Below are 18,572 nucleotides of genomic sequence, written 5' to 3'. Positions count from 1 at the left end.
TACAAAAATGTTGACAAAAAGTATTGATTTGACATATGATATATCTTTTATATTTATTTGTTAAAATTAATTTAATTTGTCTTGTGCATTTTAAATATTGTACGTATAATATCTTTACATTATTATTATATTACTGATTTGAACTCTATTAAAAAATAATGATTTGACCTAATATAAAAAGTATTGATTTGACATAACATAAAAAGTATTGATTTGACCTATTACAAAAAGAAAAGTAAATCCTGCAAACTTGTTCAAACATAATCTCATTACTTTGTTCAAACTTGCACGAAACAACAAAATTTACATATTTCAAAATTCGAATCTTCAGCCTTTTAGAATAAAGGTGCATAAAAAAAATTATTCTTCTGAATCCGAATCTTCTACATCTTCATTCTCATCTTCATTTTCATCTTCATTTTCAAAATCTTCCTTATTTTGATAGTGACTGCCTGTTCCACATCTAGTTGATTTGTGTAGCCTAGATGTTCTCCGAGGTGGATTTTGTCTATTAAGAACTAAATTTTGTGAAGCCCCAGCATTAAATCTTGAATCATCAAACGCAGTTACCTATAATACAATATAACATAATATAATCAAATAAACATGCAATAAAAATAAAAAAAAATTATAAAAAGTTAAAAAAATTGTATGAAAATAATTATACTTACATTCGAAAAATTCAATTTTCCACCAAATGGAGAATTATGTATCGGAAATTCACGCATACCATGTTGAAAACCATATTGAGAACCACTAAATTGTGCAAACCCAGATATTGGAACCTGCGGAGTTACAAAACCAACTGTTTGCTGACTAGAAAAATTCGGATTAGTGTTAGAGGGCCCTACAGAAAAATCAAATGTGGGATAATAAGGCTCGGGAGTCGCCACATTAGTGTTAGAGGGCCCTGCAGAAAAATCAGCTGTTTCACTAGTGGTCCTTCTACCTCGACGAGCACCCTCTCTCGGTGTTGTTTGTCGTGATCGGCGAGATACTTGTACTGGTGGTGGTTCATCGTATTGAGTGGGAGGATTGTAATCATGATCAAAGCTCAATCGCGTTCCCTGAAAGGCCGCATTCATTGACTCCATTGAAATACGAGCGACTTCCGCTACATATTGTCTCATTTCATTAGATTGATTTTCATCATTTTCAATCATCCGAGCTCGACGATACTGCATTTCATGACCCCTAGCCTATAATGAATAAACAAATATTAATAAAAAAAATTTATTAAAGATTGACATAATAATTTGAAATTTATGTAATATACATACTAATGCCTCATGTCTTACTGCCATGTGTTGATACCCTTTTTGTACAACATGTTGTGGATTTCCAATGATCATGCGGGTATGCCTCATGTACCAACGGAAGTAATCTGTTTGATCACTTACAAATGGAGGTCGAAATATACGATTTTGACATTGTTCCCATAAATATTGTGTATAGTTAAATGCATCTATATCTTCTTGTTTTATTTTTGATCGTTTATCACGCTTAAAATGATATTCGGAAAATTGGGTACACGGTCCAGGAATATGTTGTAAATAACCGAACTGTCTCACAACACGATCAACCATGTGCCACTCACGATAAATTCCATAAATCAGGGGCACATGTGCCATCCAGACACGTTGTCCTGACCGACACCACTCAGGCAATCCATTAATAACATCTTCCGAATAAGGCTGCCAAATAAACTATAAAAAAATAATTAAGTAAGATAATTATAAAAACAACATTGGCAGAAAAAAATATATTCTTATTTAAAATAAAATAAAATATGAAAAGTATAAGATACCAATAATATTAAATACCTGTTCATCAGTTAGATTATCAAGTACATCCCTAATCACACCGATTACAGTTCGTGCCTCATTTTGATGATTTCTACGTCGCGTCCATTTACGTGCAAGTGCAGTTAAAGCCTCAAATTGATTGGTTCTTAGAGGCTTTGGCAATGGTTGCAGGGGAATAATTCTTTCCCATGCCCAAATCTACAATAAATAAATTCACCATTACTTATAATGCACTTAAATTTAAAAGTGCATATTACTAGTATATAAAAAATATTTAATCAAAAAATATGTATACCTGCACTAAAGAGAGAAATCCACAAACTTCATTTGATTTTTTCATTGACGCACGGCATAAACAATTATACAAATATGATAATGCGGCCGATCCCCATGTTTGAGTTGACATTAAATCTAAATTTCTCATGTCAATCAAAATGTCCAAATTAATCTTATTATTAGATTTATCCGGAAATATTGATCCACCACATAACCATAATAAATATAATCTAAATCTTTGTTGAACTTCATGCTCAGTTGAGTTATCGTTAATAACTTCCAAACCTTTGATATACTCAATCAATTTATATGTTGACAATCTACTAACACCAGAAAAACAACTAGTATCGGGTAACCATCCTGTTAATTGAAAAATCATTTCTTGTCTACATATAATCCCTAAAGAATCAGCTCCATTTAAAATTATAGGACTACCATCTACTACCATTCCGAATAAAATTTCAATATCTTGTAAAGTTATGGTAGCCTCGCCAGTTCGCATGTGAAAAGTATGAGTTTCCGGACGCCACCTTTCAATTAAAGCAGAAATTAATCGGGAGTCATACGACACACATCCAACATCAAGAATTCCTTTAAATCTACAATTTTCAAAATATTGAAGGATGCGAGAATGTAATGGATGATATTTTAAATGTTGCCAAAATTCAATATCACCACGACGCGTATATAAGCAACATCTCTCTTCTTTTATGCTATCATTCCAAATTCCTTCAGAAAGATCATGAACTTGAATTTTTAATACATCATGCTCTACTGGACCAGGATGTACGTATAAATTTGATGGATCCATATCTATACACAAAAAATAAAAATAAAAATTAACATTAATAAAAGTATCAAACGATTGAATATATCAACAATATCATATAAAAGTATAAAATTAATTAAAATAAATTAAAAATAAAATAAATTTAAACTCACCTTATAAAGAAAATGCTTTTAAAAACTTTAGAAAATTTGAAGAATAACAAGAATTTTAAGATTGTGGAAGATTGAAAGTAGATTGGATTGGAAGATTGAAAGATTGAACTACCAATTTATAGAATTCAAAGTATGAAAAATTGAAGTACCAATTTATAGAATTCAAAGTATGATGTACTATTTAAATGTGAATATTTTTTTCAAAATTTACAATAAAAACAAAGGTTTACTATTGTGATGTCATCCACTTTAACTTGTGAAAATTTTCTTCAAATTATACAATAAAAACAAAAAAATTTACTATTGTCATGTGATCCTTTTCACTTTATATATATATATATATATATATATATATATATATATATATATATATATATATATATATATATATATATATATATATATATATATATATATATATATAAGTATATAATTTTGTTTTAAAAAAAAATTAAATAATTTTTCTCATTTAATTTTTTGTTTAAAAAAATTAATTATTTGAATTCAAATATTATTTAAATTTAAATTCAATATAATATCTTTTTTTTAGAAAGAAAATATATTTACTTATTTTTAATTTTTTAAAAATAATGTATATTTTCTTATAAATTATATACATAAGTTAACATTTTTAAATTTTTTTTATTTAAAAAATTGCTCAGCGATTTAATAACAATTTTTTTCTTTTATAAATCGCTGCTAAGGCAGCGATTTATATTGGAATATATATATATATATATATATATATATATATATATATATATATATATATATATATATATATATATATATATATATATATATATATATATATATATATATATATATATATATATATATATTTATAAATCGCTGCACTGGCAGCGATTTTTTTTTTTAAAAAAAATTTTCTTCATAAATCGCTGCTAGAGTAGCGATATACCTTATTTTTTTTAAAAAAAAAAGAAAATTAAAAAATAATGTTAAATCGCTGCCCTGGCAGCGATTTGTAAGAAGAAACATTTTGAAATCGCTGCTTGCACAGTGATTTCATTTTTGTATTAAAAAATTTTTTTTGGCAAAATCGCTGCCTCAACAGTGATTTTACTTTTTCAGTTGAAGTAAATCGCTGCGTCGGCAGCGATTTTACCGTTTTGGTTTATATAAAATTTTATATACCGTTTAGAAATTTTTGTTAATATTTTCTACCCTTTGAGTTTCGGACTCCAGTCCACGGCATCATGAGAAATTTCTCAGTCACTTTGATCATAAGCACATGTTTTCGTTTCTTAAAATAAAAAATATTTGGACATTCCATTTTTTAAACATAGGTTTAGGATTGTCTAGTCCTAGCCTCAAAATTATGATAGATTCATGACAGTTCCTATATTGAGTTCAACTACATATTCTTATGCTACCTACCATTCGTGATTACTTAAAATCGAAGACCATACTAAGAAAGAACTATAGTTTCAAGTCACCATTCAAGCTCTTCTTCTATTTAATATTAATATGAGTTTCATCTCTTATCCTATTTTGATTTACACTTTGGCTAGTAAACTAGTCATTATTTGTTTATTTGGAAATTTCATTTACATGCGCTGAAGTTCAGTAATTCAAGGGTTATTTCTTGTTTCTTCTTAAATTATGATATGATCAATGATTACTTGAAAGTTGTAACTGATAAATAATGATGTATGACTAAAGTCATCTACGACTCTTTAATGTTATCTGCATATTTCATTTAGACACTTTAACAAACCTTGTTTCCTATTGCACACTCTAATCTTAAAAAACAAATATTTCTTTGAACATTTTTTTTGACACTTGGTTAAAATAAAAAGTGTGTCTAATGCATATGCACATGATGTGGTGAACCAGCAAACTAATAAAGTCACATGGCTTTTTAATTTAGAATAACTAGAAAATTAATTTTGAATATAAGTAAATCGAAATTTAAAAGAAAAGACTTTCAACTAAAGAAAAAATAAAAATAAATTATGCACCCCTCATCCCACCCCCTGCACCCCATGCCAAACCTCTCCCTTTAGGAAGCCACTGATTTCTCATTGCTGAGAATCATCTCTTCTCTTATCAATGAGACAAAAAGTGTTGATCTATGCAAACATCTTTCTCTTTGTGTGTTAAAGGAATTCCATAGGATTTTTGTTACATTATTTTGGAGTAATAAAGTAATAGGAAGGAGTAAACATTGGGCTTCTTGGGAGAAAGAATGTCATCCGAACAAGAAGGTGGTTTAGAATTTAGGTTTATGTTTGATGTCTCAAAAACTGTGCATGCAAAACTCTTGTGGAGTATCAGGACTCACACGTCTTTATGGTCAAAATTTATGTGGAATAATTATTTCAAGAAGCAAATTCCTACACTTGTCCAATGGAGAGGGGGTACTCAAGTGTAGAAGCACATGTCGGAGAACAAGGGAATGTATTGAACAATCTTAATGGTGGGAGCCTAAGGGTTTCTTCTTCAATTTGGTGTAACAACTGGACCAGGTTAGGTCCATTATACCTTCAACATAGTGAAGAGCATACTTGTCATCCACTAGAAGCTGTAATCAACCAAGTAGGATTATACATGGGTCATGCTCTAGATTGTTTAAAGTAAAGAGTGTTTGATATCCTTTAAGGAAGTAAATGAAGTATTTAAGTATATTTGGGTGACGGATATTCCTTTCAAGGTTTCATTTTTTAGGCGGAAAGTATGGTCTAATAGAGTCAAGGTATCTAATATAATGGCTAACTAGAATCCCACTATCTCTCAATTATGTTCATGTTGCAGTATGCCTAGAAGAGAAACTATGAAGCATTTATTTATAAAGGGAGAGGCTACCAAGAGAGTCGGGAGGCACTACACATTTGGAGCTGGGTGCATTGACCCCTTTATTCAGATTAAACAAACTATGAAGTTGTGATGGGATACTATTGAAAATATTAGATAGAAAGTAGTGTTTCAAGCAAATCCTAATATAATATTATGGTTCTTATGTCCGCAAGGTTATCTTGGGACGTTGCTAAGATGGTGTAAAAGCATATGATGTGTAGATTTTGTTACAAGGATGTACCTAGTACATGTCCTCTGATGGTGGCAGTATTGGATGACTCCAAACCTTGTTTAAAAACCAAGTGTGTAAGTTGGTACCCTCCATATGAGTGTTAGTGGTAGGTTAATACTAATGGAGCATCAAAGGGCAATCCAAGGACTAGTGTTGCAAAATTTTGTATTAGAGACAATAACGGTGATCTGGTTTGTGCAAAAGGAATGAAGCTACCCGATGCTATAAGTTTGACTGCTGAGGTCGTGGCTAGTAGAGAGGCTTTGCAATACTATCGAGAGAAGGATTATAATCACATTATAATAGAATTTGATTCATTGCCAATGGTACATATTTTAAATGATGTATGAGATACACTATGGAGTGTGCCCTTGGAAATCAATTCTATTAAGAGGGTGAACGATTTCTAGCAATAAGAGTGCAACACTCCTTGAGGGATCATAATACACTTGCTGATCGATTTGCTAACCTTGTTTTTGTTTTTACGGGTAACTATAAATTTACAACATACTAGGAGTTTCCAAACACAACAAAGAACATTATCAATATGGATAAGCAGAATATGCCAAACGTGAGAATCAGACAAATAGATGCATCAGACTGCTAGGTTGCTGATTTAACATATAGTACATGTGGTGTATCTTAACACAAATTTGTCGAACATTATACATATCTTCCATAGTCTGAGTAACTTCGATTGGTCAATGTGTCATGCACCTGGTGAGAGCTTTGAGGTGTATCATGTGACATAAAACCAGGATTAAAAAGTTAAGGTAATGTTATAGTTGATTTGTTAATTTTCACTATGATCAAGTGGAATATTTGTTACTATTTTATAGAGACACTACTGAAGATGGTATCTAGCATAAATCATACAATAGAGAGTGAAATCAAGTACCTTTTTCCCAATTTGAGATGATTAGTGGTATTAATCCCTTGTTGGATTCAATCCACTTGAACTTATATTTGAGCAAGGACTAGTTGATTAAACTAACGCAAAGTAGATGCAAGACGATACCAACTGGAAATTAGTTCCCATAACTACCAGTCAAGTAAGAGCCGTCTGAATCACAAAATCATGCCAACAAATACTCAAAATGGTTTTAGGAAGCATATCAGTTAAAGAAGAATTGAAGTTGGTGAGCGGGGTGGAGGTTCTAAATGCACGAGTTGATTCCAATAGACATGCGCCGGCAGGATTCACCTTTTCCCCCTTGCCAACAAAAGAAAGCGATGCTAGCGTGCAAGGTTGAGGCATCTATCGATAGTCTTCATGATCCTTTGTTCCTAATTTCTAGGTCACTTGTTAGCGTGGTTTTTCACTTTCCTAATTTGTTGATTAGAACACTTTTGTTTTGTGAAGAAGTAGTTAGAATTAGCTCACAAAAACGTATTACTAATTTTGATATAAAATTTGACCAAATGAGCCTTTGATTAAAAAAAATAGTGACTGTTGTCCGCCATTGTTAATTTTTCATTTAGAAAAATTAAAATTTTTAAAGGTTTAGGGTAAAATCCTTAACCGTGATTATGACCACCTTTCTTTCTTATCCCCATTTCGTTTGGTAGGTTTTTTTCAAAATATTTGTTCTTTGTTTGTTTATTTTGATTTCAAATTTGACTTTTTTAATTTCTCCTTTGATTTGAGGGAATAAGGGGTGTGTGTCGGGGCAGTGTATTTTGCATATGTCAAGAAGGAGAGAGAACACATTTGAATAATGATCTTCATTTTTCTCAATAAAAGTATATGTAGATGGTGATTACCATTTTTCTGGTAAAGATATGTGAATGGTGACCTTTATTTTTTTGGGCAAAATAGATGATGAAAGTAAATATATATTTGCAAAATTAATAAACAATGACAAAAAGATAAAAGAAGATGACGAAAATTTTGTGAAAAAAATTTGATGGTAAATTGTTGTATAAATATAATTCCTGGCGCAACAGGTGGTGTGGTATTGAACGAGAGGAAAGAGAAAAAAGATTGTTAAAGTACTTTTCAAAAAAACAAGAGGAAAAAAAAGAAGAAACCGAAAAGGAAAAGGGAAAATATAAAAATATTTGATTTCACAGGCTCCCCAAGTGTGAATTTACACTTTTTGTGCCACATCAACAAAAATGTTTTTAAGTGGTTCAAATTTGAGACACTAGAGGTGTTCAATAGGCACAAGTCTTAGTTTAGGTGTCTAAGTGAATTATGCAAACAATTTTAAGGGGCCACAGATGACTTAATTCATTATTTATAATATGTTACAACGTTGCAAGTGATTTTAAATTATGACCAACCACTATTCCATTGGGTTGATATAAAGTAGAGATCGGAAAAAATGTCTAGGGTCAAATATGCAAGTATGTGATCAAACTACTTGTCACGACCGGGGAGCACCCCCTAGACGTAACCGACATCTTCATCCTTTTAGAGGACTTAGACTAGCCCTTAGCATTCGTCATAACATATACATAGACCTCTCACATATAATATATGGAGTTTACTTAGAATCCTTGCATATAAAGAGATACATAGGCTTCTCGTTAAGTCAACATAACCAATATGTAAGGATTTAGTCTAGTAAGATGTTCTCACATTAAACCATCTAAAACGAAGTACAACTTTTGGGCATAGCCCTTTTATTTCCATATATGGATTACAAAAATTTCTTCAACAATAGGAAAGAAATGAATATCCTTAGACAATAGCAACACTAGTAAGCTAGAATAAATGACACTATCCTCGAACGGTAGGACTCACCATCAACTTGGAGGAGAAGTCCAAGTCTTCTTGCAAAGTGGCCTAGAAGCTCTTCAATGGCCGGAACCTACAATGTTGGGGAAAAGGGAAGAAATATGGGTTAGTACAAATCACATGTACTAAGTATGGTTCCCCTGCATAAAATCATCAATGCATTAGACTAGGAACAATTTAGTCAAAACAATACTTAATATCAAATAACTCAGCATGCACATATAAGAAACATTCTAAGTGAACCCAACATGATATTAACCCAACATATAAGCAACCAAAGAAATACTTGTGCAATGCCAAGAAAAGAACTCCATAACCTTATCCAAAGGAAAATATTACACTAAGCGTAACACCTCTAAAATGACTTAGGTGAAACAAGATCCTAAAACTTGTGTATTAATTTTTTGAAGTCCTAAAATAGATTATAATGATGTTAGAAGGCATTTTTTAAAGTTTGGATGTCAAAAGTCTAAGATGTCCATGACGTTTGAAAGATTTGCCTTGAAACCTGCTTGTGTGCCTTAGTATGTTTCTTCAAGTTTTTTACGTGTTCATTTTTGCAAAAATCGATGTGAGGGGTCTTTAACATGTCTACGAATATACTTGGATTGGAAACGTCCGGGAAAAGCTCCCCAAGGACCAACCAAGGACCCATTTTGTAGGCCAAGACTATCTAGATTAGTCCCACATACGGAAGGAAATCGACGCCCCGTAGGTGGTGGCATAGGTTGACACTTAGGCGTGGGAGAATTTGATCCCATTTAGAGAGCCTCTAATCCAAACTAAGGACCAAAAGGAAGGTCCATTGGTGGGTCTAGGGGGTGTCAGTGGCAATTGTCGTTTGACACCTGCAATTTCTTGCAGGTTTCTCGGCTAGTACAAGGGCACTTTGGGGTTTTCACCTAGCCTTCCTAGAATTAGTTGGACGTTATATTAAGTTTATTTTATGTATTTTAAAAATATTTATAATCCTAAAACCCCTATTCAAGTCATTATTCAAAATCAGAACCCCAAGACCCCTAAAGAACTCTATAGAGCATCATTGAAACTTGAAAGAGAGATTGGAGCTTGAAGGTTGACTTCTCCATCAATTATTCTGAATATTCGTGGTCTATCATCAATTCAGGTATTGTTTTCATCCTTGAATCTCTTTTATTCAAGGACCAATCGTCAAAATAGTGTTCCAAGACTTTCTCAAAAGATGAACTTCTAAGTTGTGATCTAGCCATGAGTTCTTGCATAAAACATTTTGAATCATTGTATTATGATTGAATTGATGTTAGTTATATTATTTTAACCTAAAATATCCATAAACCCAAGCAAACTATGCAATCCTAGTTTTAACTATATTATGGGTGAATTGATCATGTTCTATACTATTGAATTCTTTTGTAGTTTGATTTGTGATATTGAATTATGGAAGAATTATGTTAGAATCATGTGTTTACTGTCCTAAATTGATGAATTTATATTAAATTACTTTGGATTCATTGTATTTATGATTATTTTATTGAATTGATGATCATAGCTATTAGTAAGAGCCTTTGAGTATGGTGTTGATTGATTTGGCTATGGATTAAATTGTGAGATTGGATTAGTGGTATTCTGACGTAACTCTCTCTATATTGTGTTGTATAAGTCTTGAATTATGATGATGATTGGTATGGTCCACTTATGGTGGCAGTGCTTATGTGTTATACTTGTGAATTATGAAGCCTCATCGACATTAATTTATAAATTGTGAAACAACGTGGACTCTGTAACAACCCTAAAAATGGATAAGATAAGAAATGCTTAATGTGTCAAGAATGCCTACGATTAGACTAGGGTTCACACGGATTGATGCGCGTAGAAACAGGCCTCTGAACCCTTTCTACACCCAATCCAACTAACTTGGAAAGTTAGTTGATCTTGTAAAGGTTGAGTCCAACCATGTAGGGCTCTCGAATACGAAGATTTACTCAAAGGAGCCTTTACCAGACTTAAAAAGAAGAAATCATAGGTTTTGAAGGGTCTAGGGGTAAAATGGTCTTTATCCTGGTTAAGGGTAGTATCGTAATTACCCTAAATATGTAATTAATTATTTAATTAATAAAATGGAGGGCCAATTTGGGGATAGAGGGCTGAAACTGAGCCCATGAAATGAAGTCTTGCTCTACCCGGGTTCGAACCTAAGTGGGATCAATGATTTAATGTGATTTTTGTTATTGGTGAATTAATTTAATCAATTAATAATTAATGTCTTATTTAAAAAGGAAAATCAGATTTTATTATTAATTATTAATTATTTATTAATTAATTAATGTTTTTTTTAAATTGACCAAGTCTTGCCAACTATCCTAGTTTCAAAAGGCACTATCTCACACAAACTCTCTCTCTCACGCCTAAATATCTCTCTCTCTCTCTCGTCCAAATTGTTTTTAATTGCTGAAAAAATAGAATATAAAAATATTATAAAACAATCAAAAGTTCTCTACACTGAAAGAACTTACAAATTTGATTGTTTAACAACACCAAGAGCAGGTATGTGTTTTCTCTTTTGGAATCATTTCTCCAAGAGAGATTTATTTCTACAAAATTCAACGTGTGAAACTAGGGCTGTCCCCTTTATTGTTGAACTCTTTGTCCCTAGTTTCCTTCCGATTTCAATGTAATTAGTTTAGAAATCATGTTGTTGGTATGGTTTCTGGTAGATAAGTGTGAAATATGATGTTCCATATGATTTTATATTTTGAAATAGTAAGCATGTTCAATGATGTCAACCAAAAATAATGTGGTGCAATGTGTAAAATGTTTGTTGTTGTTCTACATTTAAAGTCTTAGAAGGGCTTGTTTGATGTTTGGAATTATTGTGCATAAGGTGTGTAAATTGTGATGTAAATGGTGTAAGGTGGCTGACATGAAGTGGAAAAATCTAAGATAAAACAACAATGAATCTACACCTAAGAATGTGTTAAAGGAATTGTGAAAGTACCTCAAAACGAACGTATGAATGTTTTTAAATAAAGGCTAAAAAGTTAATAAAATTTCTGGCACTTAGTGATGGAATTTTCGGCCAGAATACTTGGGGTTGAGAGGTTTAAAAATATATTTCAAACATGTGAGGTCAGTAGGGAGTGAACGCAAGACCTCACAACATGAAAGCTAAAAAAAATGAGAGGTGTAGGATTCGAACCCACAACCTCTAAGCCAAACAAGAGAGTAAGAGGGAAATTTTACATTAATAAAAATAATGGGAGGAGTGGGATTTGAACCCAGAAACTCTTGGCTAAAGAAGGAGAAAATGAGAGAAATTAAAAAGAAAATATAGAGAGGTTGTGGGGGCTCGATCGCACAACCTCAATGCCAACGCTTAAGTAGTTAACTTTAAATGAAAATAAAAATAAGGAGGCTGTGGGGGTTCGAACCCACAACCTATAAGTACGATGCGAAATAAAGAAAAAACATGAACAGAGGCTGTGGGGGTTTGATCCCACAACCTCCTGGTTAAGCCAAAGTGGACAAGGAAAATATATAGAAAATAAAAAGGGGGCTGGGGGGGGGGGTGTTCGAACCTACAACCCCTCGAACAAAGGAGAGAAGTTCTAGAAAAAAGGTACTAAAAGGATATGTTGATGTTGGGGTTCGATCTAGGGTCCCAATGTCATGAGGACTAAAAATAAAATCAAGGAAAACTGTAAGTGTTATCCAAGGGATTCGTACTTGGGTTCCCTTGCCCCAAATTTCCGTATTGATACATAAATCATACATGAATTAAATGTTCAAGAATAATGTCACCTACTTAGATCAAAACCAAAATTTTCGCATACATACAAGATACATGAGTCTTGTACTATATAATCTTAGGAAGCTATGAGTCACTTAACAAACTATGAATGAAGCCTCATGGCTTGTATGAATAGACCCATAAGTCTAGCATACGATTAAAAAATAAGTGAACCTAAGATGTATGTAATGAAATGATGAAACCCTAGAAGGGTTAAGTACGGGTGTAAGATACGCTTAATAGCCAAGTGCGTTGGCATATGATGAAATGAAAAATGAAATGATAAAACCCTAGAAGGGTTAAGTAAGAGTGTGAAATACACTAAATGGCCAAATGCATTGGCATATGATGAAATGAACATTCACGTAAAAAAAGGGGGGGTGAGTAATTATGAAGAGCAAATGTGCTAATATTAATGAATATGGTGACAACATTATATGAGACTTATGTAAAAGATGGGAGTAATCTCAAATGATCCTAAGTAAACGTTACCAAAACGTACTCACCTATGAGAGAGTAAAATTAATGAAGAGAACAGTCTCTATAAATAGTCTAATGAAAGTATTGAGATTAACACACTTAATACTAATGATGAGATGAGAAATCATCTATTGAGCTATGATGTCCTCATACTAGAAGCCAACTTCCATGACGTATGAGTTGAAAGAAATGGAACTTTATACTGAGCATCGATAGACTAGCTATAAGCGGTGATGCCTTCTTTCGCGAAGGGCAGATGTTCACGTAACTGTCATGAGATGAGACTGTCTGGCATGACGGGTATGGGTTACCTTATATCTCCTAGTCTTTGAACCTATATTGCCAATATAGGGATTTAGCAGGGTTCAATCCCCTATATACACTAGCATGTTTTGGGTCACTTTGGCCGGGGATTCCACCTCTTTTCAGTGTGGGGCAGACACTGGATTTTGTGATGCTCACATGATCTATGTCGGTTAAAGTTAAAGTTCCTAATGAATGAATGAGGTCAGCTTAAAAATGATGTACACAATGAAATGAATGATACCAAAGGTGTTAGGATAGGATAATCAAGAGGTGAGCTAGAATCAAGTAATGATACTAGGTTATTCTTGGTCATTGCATAGCAAGCTCGATGAGAGTCTTAAACTACATCCCAGGTATAGCTGGTGCTTACACTATGTTATGAATGAATAAAATGAAGTGTGTATGAGTGAATGAAGAAGACTCTGTGTTTGCTGATGAAAATTCCCTAGTTGAGGTCCCATAGTTGAGACCTCATTTGGGAAATTCTTAATGTCAAGTCCATAATTCCAACATCTCATGGCATATGAATGAATGTTATAAAATATGTTATGTGCTTTACACTAACGTGATATGACATGTGAAATATGTTATGTGTGTTTTTCAAAATGATAAGTTTGATGATGTAATGTTACACTCATGACATTACTTTTCTAATCCAAATTTGGAGAGTTCACTAACTTTCCTAATCCCAATTTGTCAAGTCCACTGACTTGACTTTCCATAATCATGTTGTTAGGAAAAAGATATTCTTACTCATGCATGTCCTTTGTGTGTGCTTGCATATACCCATACTTAGTACAAGTGTGTACTAATTCCATACAACTCTTTATTTTTAGGTGCAGGCACAGGTGGACGCTCGAGCTTACAGGTTGACGTTGCATCTATGCGGACATGGAACTTTCATCCGGACTTGGTAGACCCTCATGCTTTTGAGGATGTCTAATGTTATTATCTATTTTAGATTAAGGCTTTATCTTGTGGAGCATGTTCCACTAGTGTTTCTTTCCATTTTTATATCATACTTTGTATTGGTGCCATTTAGGCAAAAATACGTTTAAGGCAATTATGAACTGTTTCTTTCATTTGATTATCTCTATATTAGATAGTTGATTTGTGAACGCATATGATGTTGAGTTTAAAATGTTTAGCATGAAATAAGAAAACAAAAAGTTCAAATTTTCCGCTAAAATTGACCTAGATTAAGTAAGAATAACGTATGTAGGCTTGGCTGGGACCTCTGAGAGGTCAACGACGCCGATCTTTTCTGTGGTATAGGTTCTGGTCATGACAATGTTGGTATGAAAGCACTAGAATTAATTCTGAGGATAACAAGTTCACATCTACCACATTGAGTAGTTTCTAAGTCATAGTAGTGAGTGCACCACTATCCTGAATTTAGAGACCGCATGACGCGTAGGAAAATCTCCCTTCTTCTTATCTTATCGTGCCTTTGCTAATATCCGATTTCTTGGTGATATGAGCGTGTCTAACATCAACTCTTGCTATTTTCAAAGAATGAACACCATGAGAAACATTGGTCAGAGAAGCGGAGGAGCAGCTGTTAGGGACAATTAGGTTCCACCCTAGGCTCAAGCTGAAGGAGTGGCTATGCTGGTTAACCCAACTGGGTTGACTAGTGCGGAGGTGCGGGAATCTCTGGCCCAGATGGCACAGACCATCACTATACAGACCCAAGCCATGACTGCCCAGGTCAACCAGAAGGATGTTAGAGGAAGAACCCACCGGTTCGTAGCAAGGATGACAGTCTGAGAGGCTTCACGAGGATGAATCATTCTATTTTCACAGGGTCTAAGACTTCAGAGGACCCCCAAGAGTTTGTGGATGAGGTGCATAAGATTTTGGTGGCTATGGGGGCCACAGATACTGATAAAGCAGAGTTGGCTTCCTATCAAATCAAGGATGTTGCACAGACTTGATGCAAGATCTGGCAGGATAGCCGAGCTTTGGGCAGAGTTCTGGTCACTTGGGAGCTATTTAAGACAGCCTTCCCTGAGAGATTCATCCCCATGGAAATGAGGGAGGCCAAGGTTAAGGAATTTATCAACCTTAAGCAAGGATCTATGACAGTCAGGAAGTATTCCTTGAAGTTTGTGAAATTATCCAGGTAGGCTACTTCTATTATGTCTAACAGAAGACGAGATGAGTAGATTCCTGACAGGGATTGATGAGGATCTCGAGGAGGAGTGTAAGCTAGCTATGCTACATGACAGCATTGACCTATCCAGGCTTATGGTCCATGTCCAGCAAGTGGATGAAAGCAGGAAGAGGAAGCACACTAGAGCAGGGAACAGGTCAAGGCAAGCTGAGAAGAATTTTTCTAAGAAAAGTAGTACTGAAATCAGGGATATGCCCATGTCTAAGAAGGGACTCTCCCACCAAGGGGAATCAAGTTCATCCAAGGGTCACTATGATAGGGATTCTGAGCCCAGATTTAAGAGAAACAATGGAGTAGATACACCTCAGGAGAGGCCACGTGGCAGGAAGTGTGACAAACTGCATGGAAGAGAGTGTATGAGGTGCACTAATACTTGTTATAGTTGTGTCAAACTGGGTCACATGGTGAAGGATTGTCCGAATAAGAGAAGTCAAGAACAAGGGAAGGAGAGAGTTCGACTTAATGGTCAAAGTGAGGAGGCTCCAAGGAGGCAACGATTCTTCGCACTCAAGTCTAGAGGTGCAGGGGAAGGCACTTCTGATGAAGCCTTGGGTGCGTAGCCGTAATTAGTCTTTCATATATTTTACTGTGTATGGTGTTTATGCACTAGTATGAGGTTAATATGTTTGAGTCATCATGTTGGTTGCTGATTTGTTTGACTTATATGTTGACCTATATCCTATGCTTTGATGAGACTAGTTTAGGGAAGAATTCATTAGTCTATTAATGTGAAGCTACTAGTAGGTCTCAAGGATGTGCTCTATCATGTTAATATGTGAATCAGATATTCACCAATGGAAGTATGAATTACCTATGTATGCATACGTTTTATAGATGACTTACTTATTTCTATTAAAGTATAGTGTCATTCAGGGACGAATGCTCCTAAAAGGGGGGGGGAGAGGGGTATAATGTAACAACCCTAATAATGGATAAGATAAGAAATGCTTAATATGTCAAGAATGCCTAAGATTAGACCAGGGTTCACACGGATCGATACGCATAGAACCAGGCCTTGAAACCCTTTCTACAGCCAAGCCAACTAACTTGGGAATTTAGTTGAGCTTGTAAAGGTTTGGTCCAACCATGTAGTGCTCTCGAATACGAATATTTACTCAAAGGAGTCTTTACCGGACTTAAAAAGAAGAAATCTTAGGTTTGAAGGGTCTAGGGGTAAAATAGTCTTTTTCCTGGCTAAGGGTAGTATCATAATTACCCTAAATATGTTATTAATTATTTAATTAATGAAGTGGAGGGGAAATTTGGGGAGAGAGGGCCGAATTGATCTCTTCAAATGAAGTCTTGCTCCACCTGGGTTCGAACCTAAGTGGGTGCAATGATTTAATGTGATTTTTGTTATTGGTGAATTAATTTAATAATTTAATAATTAATGGATGATTTAAAAAGGAAAATCAGAATTTATTATTAATTATTATTAGTTATTATTTATTGATTAATTTTTTTTTTAAAATTGACTAAGTCTTGCCAACTATGATAGCATTAAGAGGCACTATCTCACACAAACTCTCTCTCTCATGCCTAAATATCTCACTCTCTGGTCCAACTCGTTTTTATTGGCTGCAAAAATAGAATATAAAAATATTATAAAACAATCAAAAATTCTCTACACTCAAAGAACTTACAAAATAAAATATACAAGCAAGTAAGCTAACTTAAAAAACAAAAACATTGCATCATCTTCTTGACGGGTAAGGTGGAAGTTTCTGTGTTGGACGTTGGGTTGGTGGTGATTCTGGGCATCAAATTTGAGTATTGAAAAACACCAAGAACAGGTATGGGTTTTCTCTTTTGGAATCCTTTCTCCAAGAGAAATTTCTTTCTACAAAATTCAACGTGTGAAACTAGGACCGTCCCCTTTATTGTTGAACTCCTTGTCCCTAGTCTCCTTCTGATTTCAATCTAAATTAGTTTAGAAATCATGTTGTTGGTATGGTTGCTGGTATATAAGTGTGAAATATGACGTTCCTTATCATTTGATGTTTGGAAATAGTAATCATGTTCAATGATGTCATTCGAAAATGATGTGGTGCAATGTGTAAAATGTTTGTTGTTGTTCTCCATTTGAAGTCTTAAAATGGCTTGTTTGATGATTGGAATTATAGGTGTGTAAATTGTGATGTAAATGAAGTGTAAGGTGGCTGATCTTAAGTGGAAAAATATAAGCTAAAACAAAATAAATCTACACCTAAGAATGTGATAAACGAATTGTCAAAGTACCTCAAAACGAACGTATGAATGTTGTTAAATAAAGGCTAAAAAATTTAATAAAATTTTCAGCACTTGGTGATTAAATTTTAGGACAGAATACTTGAGTTTGAGAAGTTTAAAAATATATTTAAAACACGTGAGATCAGTGGGGATTGAATCCAAGAAGTCACTACATCAAAACAAAAAAAGAAGAAGAGAGATGTGAGATTCGAACCCACAACCTCTCGGACAAACAAGAGAGTAAGAGGGAAATTTTAAATTAATAAAAATACCGGAAGGAGTTGGATTCGAACCTAGAAACTCTTGGCTGAAGAAGGAGGAAATGAGAGAAATTAAAAAGAAAATAAAGAGAGGTTATGGGGGCTCGATCCAACAATCTCACTGCCTAAGCTTCAGTAGTTAACTTTTAAATTAAAACAAAAATAAGGAGGCTGTGGGGGTTCGAACCCACAACCTCTAAATCCCATGACAATAAAGAAAAAAATGAAGATCTGTGGGGGTTTGATCCCACAACCTCCTGGTTAAGCCCAAATGGACAAGGAAAATAGATAGGAAAAAAAAAGGGGCTTGGGGGGGGGGGTTGAACCTACAACCCCTCGGCCAAAGTAGAGAAGTTATAGAAAAAAGGAACTAAAAAGAAATGTTGATGTTGGGGTTTGATCTAGGGTTCCAATGTCATGAGGACTAAAAATAAAATAAAGGAAAACTGTAAGTATTGTCCAACAGATTCGAACTTGGGTTCCCTTGCCCCAAATTTCCATATTGATACATAAATCATACGTGAATTAAATGTTCAA

The 18,572-nt window shown here is 34.0% G+C and overlaps 2 protein-coding genes across 2 annotated transcripts; one reads left to right on the top strand and one right to left on the bottom strand.

The window, feature by feature from the left end:
* Positions 1-250: 250 nt before the first annotated feature.
* LOC138338286 (serine/threonine-protein phosphatase 7 long form homolog) lies at positions 251-2,605 on the bottom strand. The gene is made up of 5 exons (XM_069289084.1): positions 2,101-2,605; positions 1,824-2,003; positions 1,281-1,706; positions 672-1,199; positions 251-570 (listed from the first exon to the last, which is right to left on the bottom strand). Exons 1-5 carry the CDS (start codon positions 2,581-2,583, stop codon positions 361-363), a joined length of 1,827 nt encoding a protein of 608 aa, XP_069145185.1. The 5' UTR covers positions 2,584-2,605; the 3' UTR covers positions 251-360.
* A 12,925-nt stretch (positions 2,606-15,530) lies between these two features.
* LOC138338459 (uncharacterized) lies at positions 15,531-16,106 on the top strand. Its single transcript, XM_069289422.1, has one exon. The coding sequence runs from the start codon at positions 15,531-15,533 to the stop codon at positions 16,104-16,106; it is 576 nt and encodes a 191-aa protein (XP_069145523.1).
* The last annotated feature ends 2,466 nt before the right edge of the window (positions 16,107-18,572 follow it).

Source organism: Solanum lycopersicum, chromosome 9 (genome assembly GCF_036512215.1).
Source record: "Solanum lycopersicum chromosome 9, SLM_r2.1".
Classification (NCBI taxonomy): Eukaryota; Viridiplantae; Streptophyta; class Magnoliopsida; order Solanales; family Solanaceae; genus Solanum; species Solanum lycopersicum.
This window is presented reverse-complemented; position numbering and strand designations above follow the sequence as displayed.

Excerpts from the sequence above, each read along its gene's own strand:
- LOC138338286 (XM_069289084.1), bottom strand. The coding sequence starts at position 2,583 with ATGCGAACTGGCGAGGCTACCATAACTTTACAAGATATTGAAATTTTA. Across the intron at positions 1,200-1,280 it reads CAGTAAGACATGAGGCATTA|GCTAGGGGTCATGAAATGCA; the intron begins GTATGTATATTA and ends TATTCATTATAG. Across the intron at positions 571-671 it reads GAAAATTGAATTTTTCGAAT|GTAACTGCGTTTGATGATTC; the intron begins GTAAGTATAATT and ends ATTGTATTATAG.
- LOC138338459 (XM_069289422.1), top strand. The coding sequence starts at position 15,531 with ATGAGTAGATTCCTGACAGGGATTGATGAGGATCTCGAGGAGGAGTGT.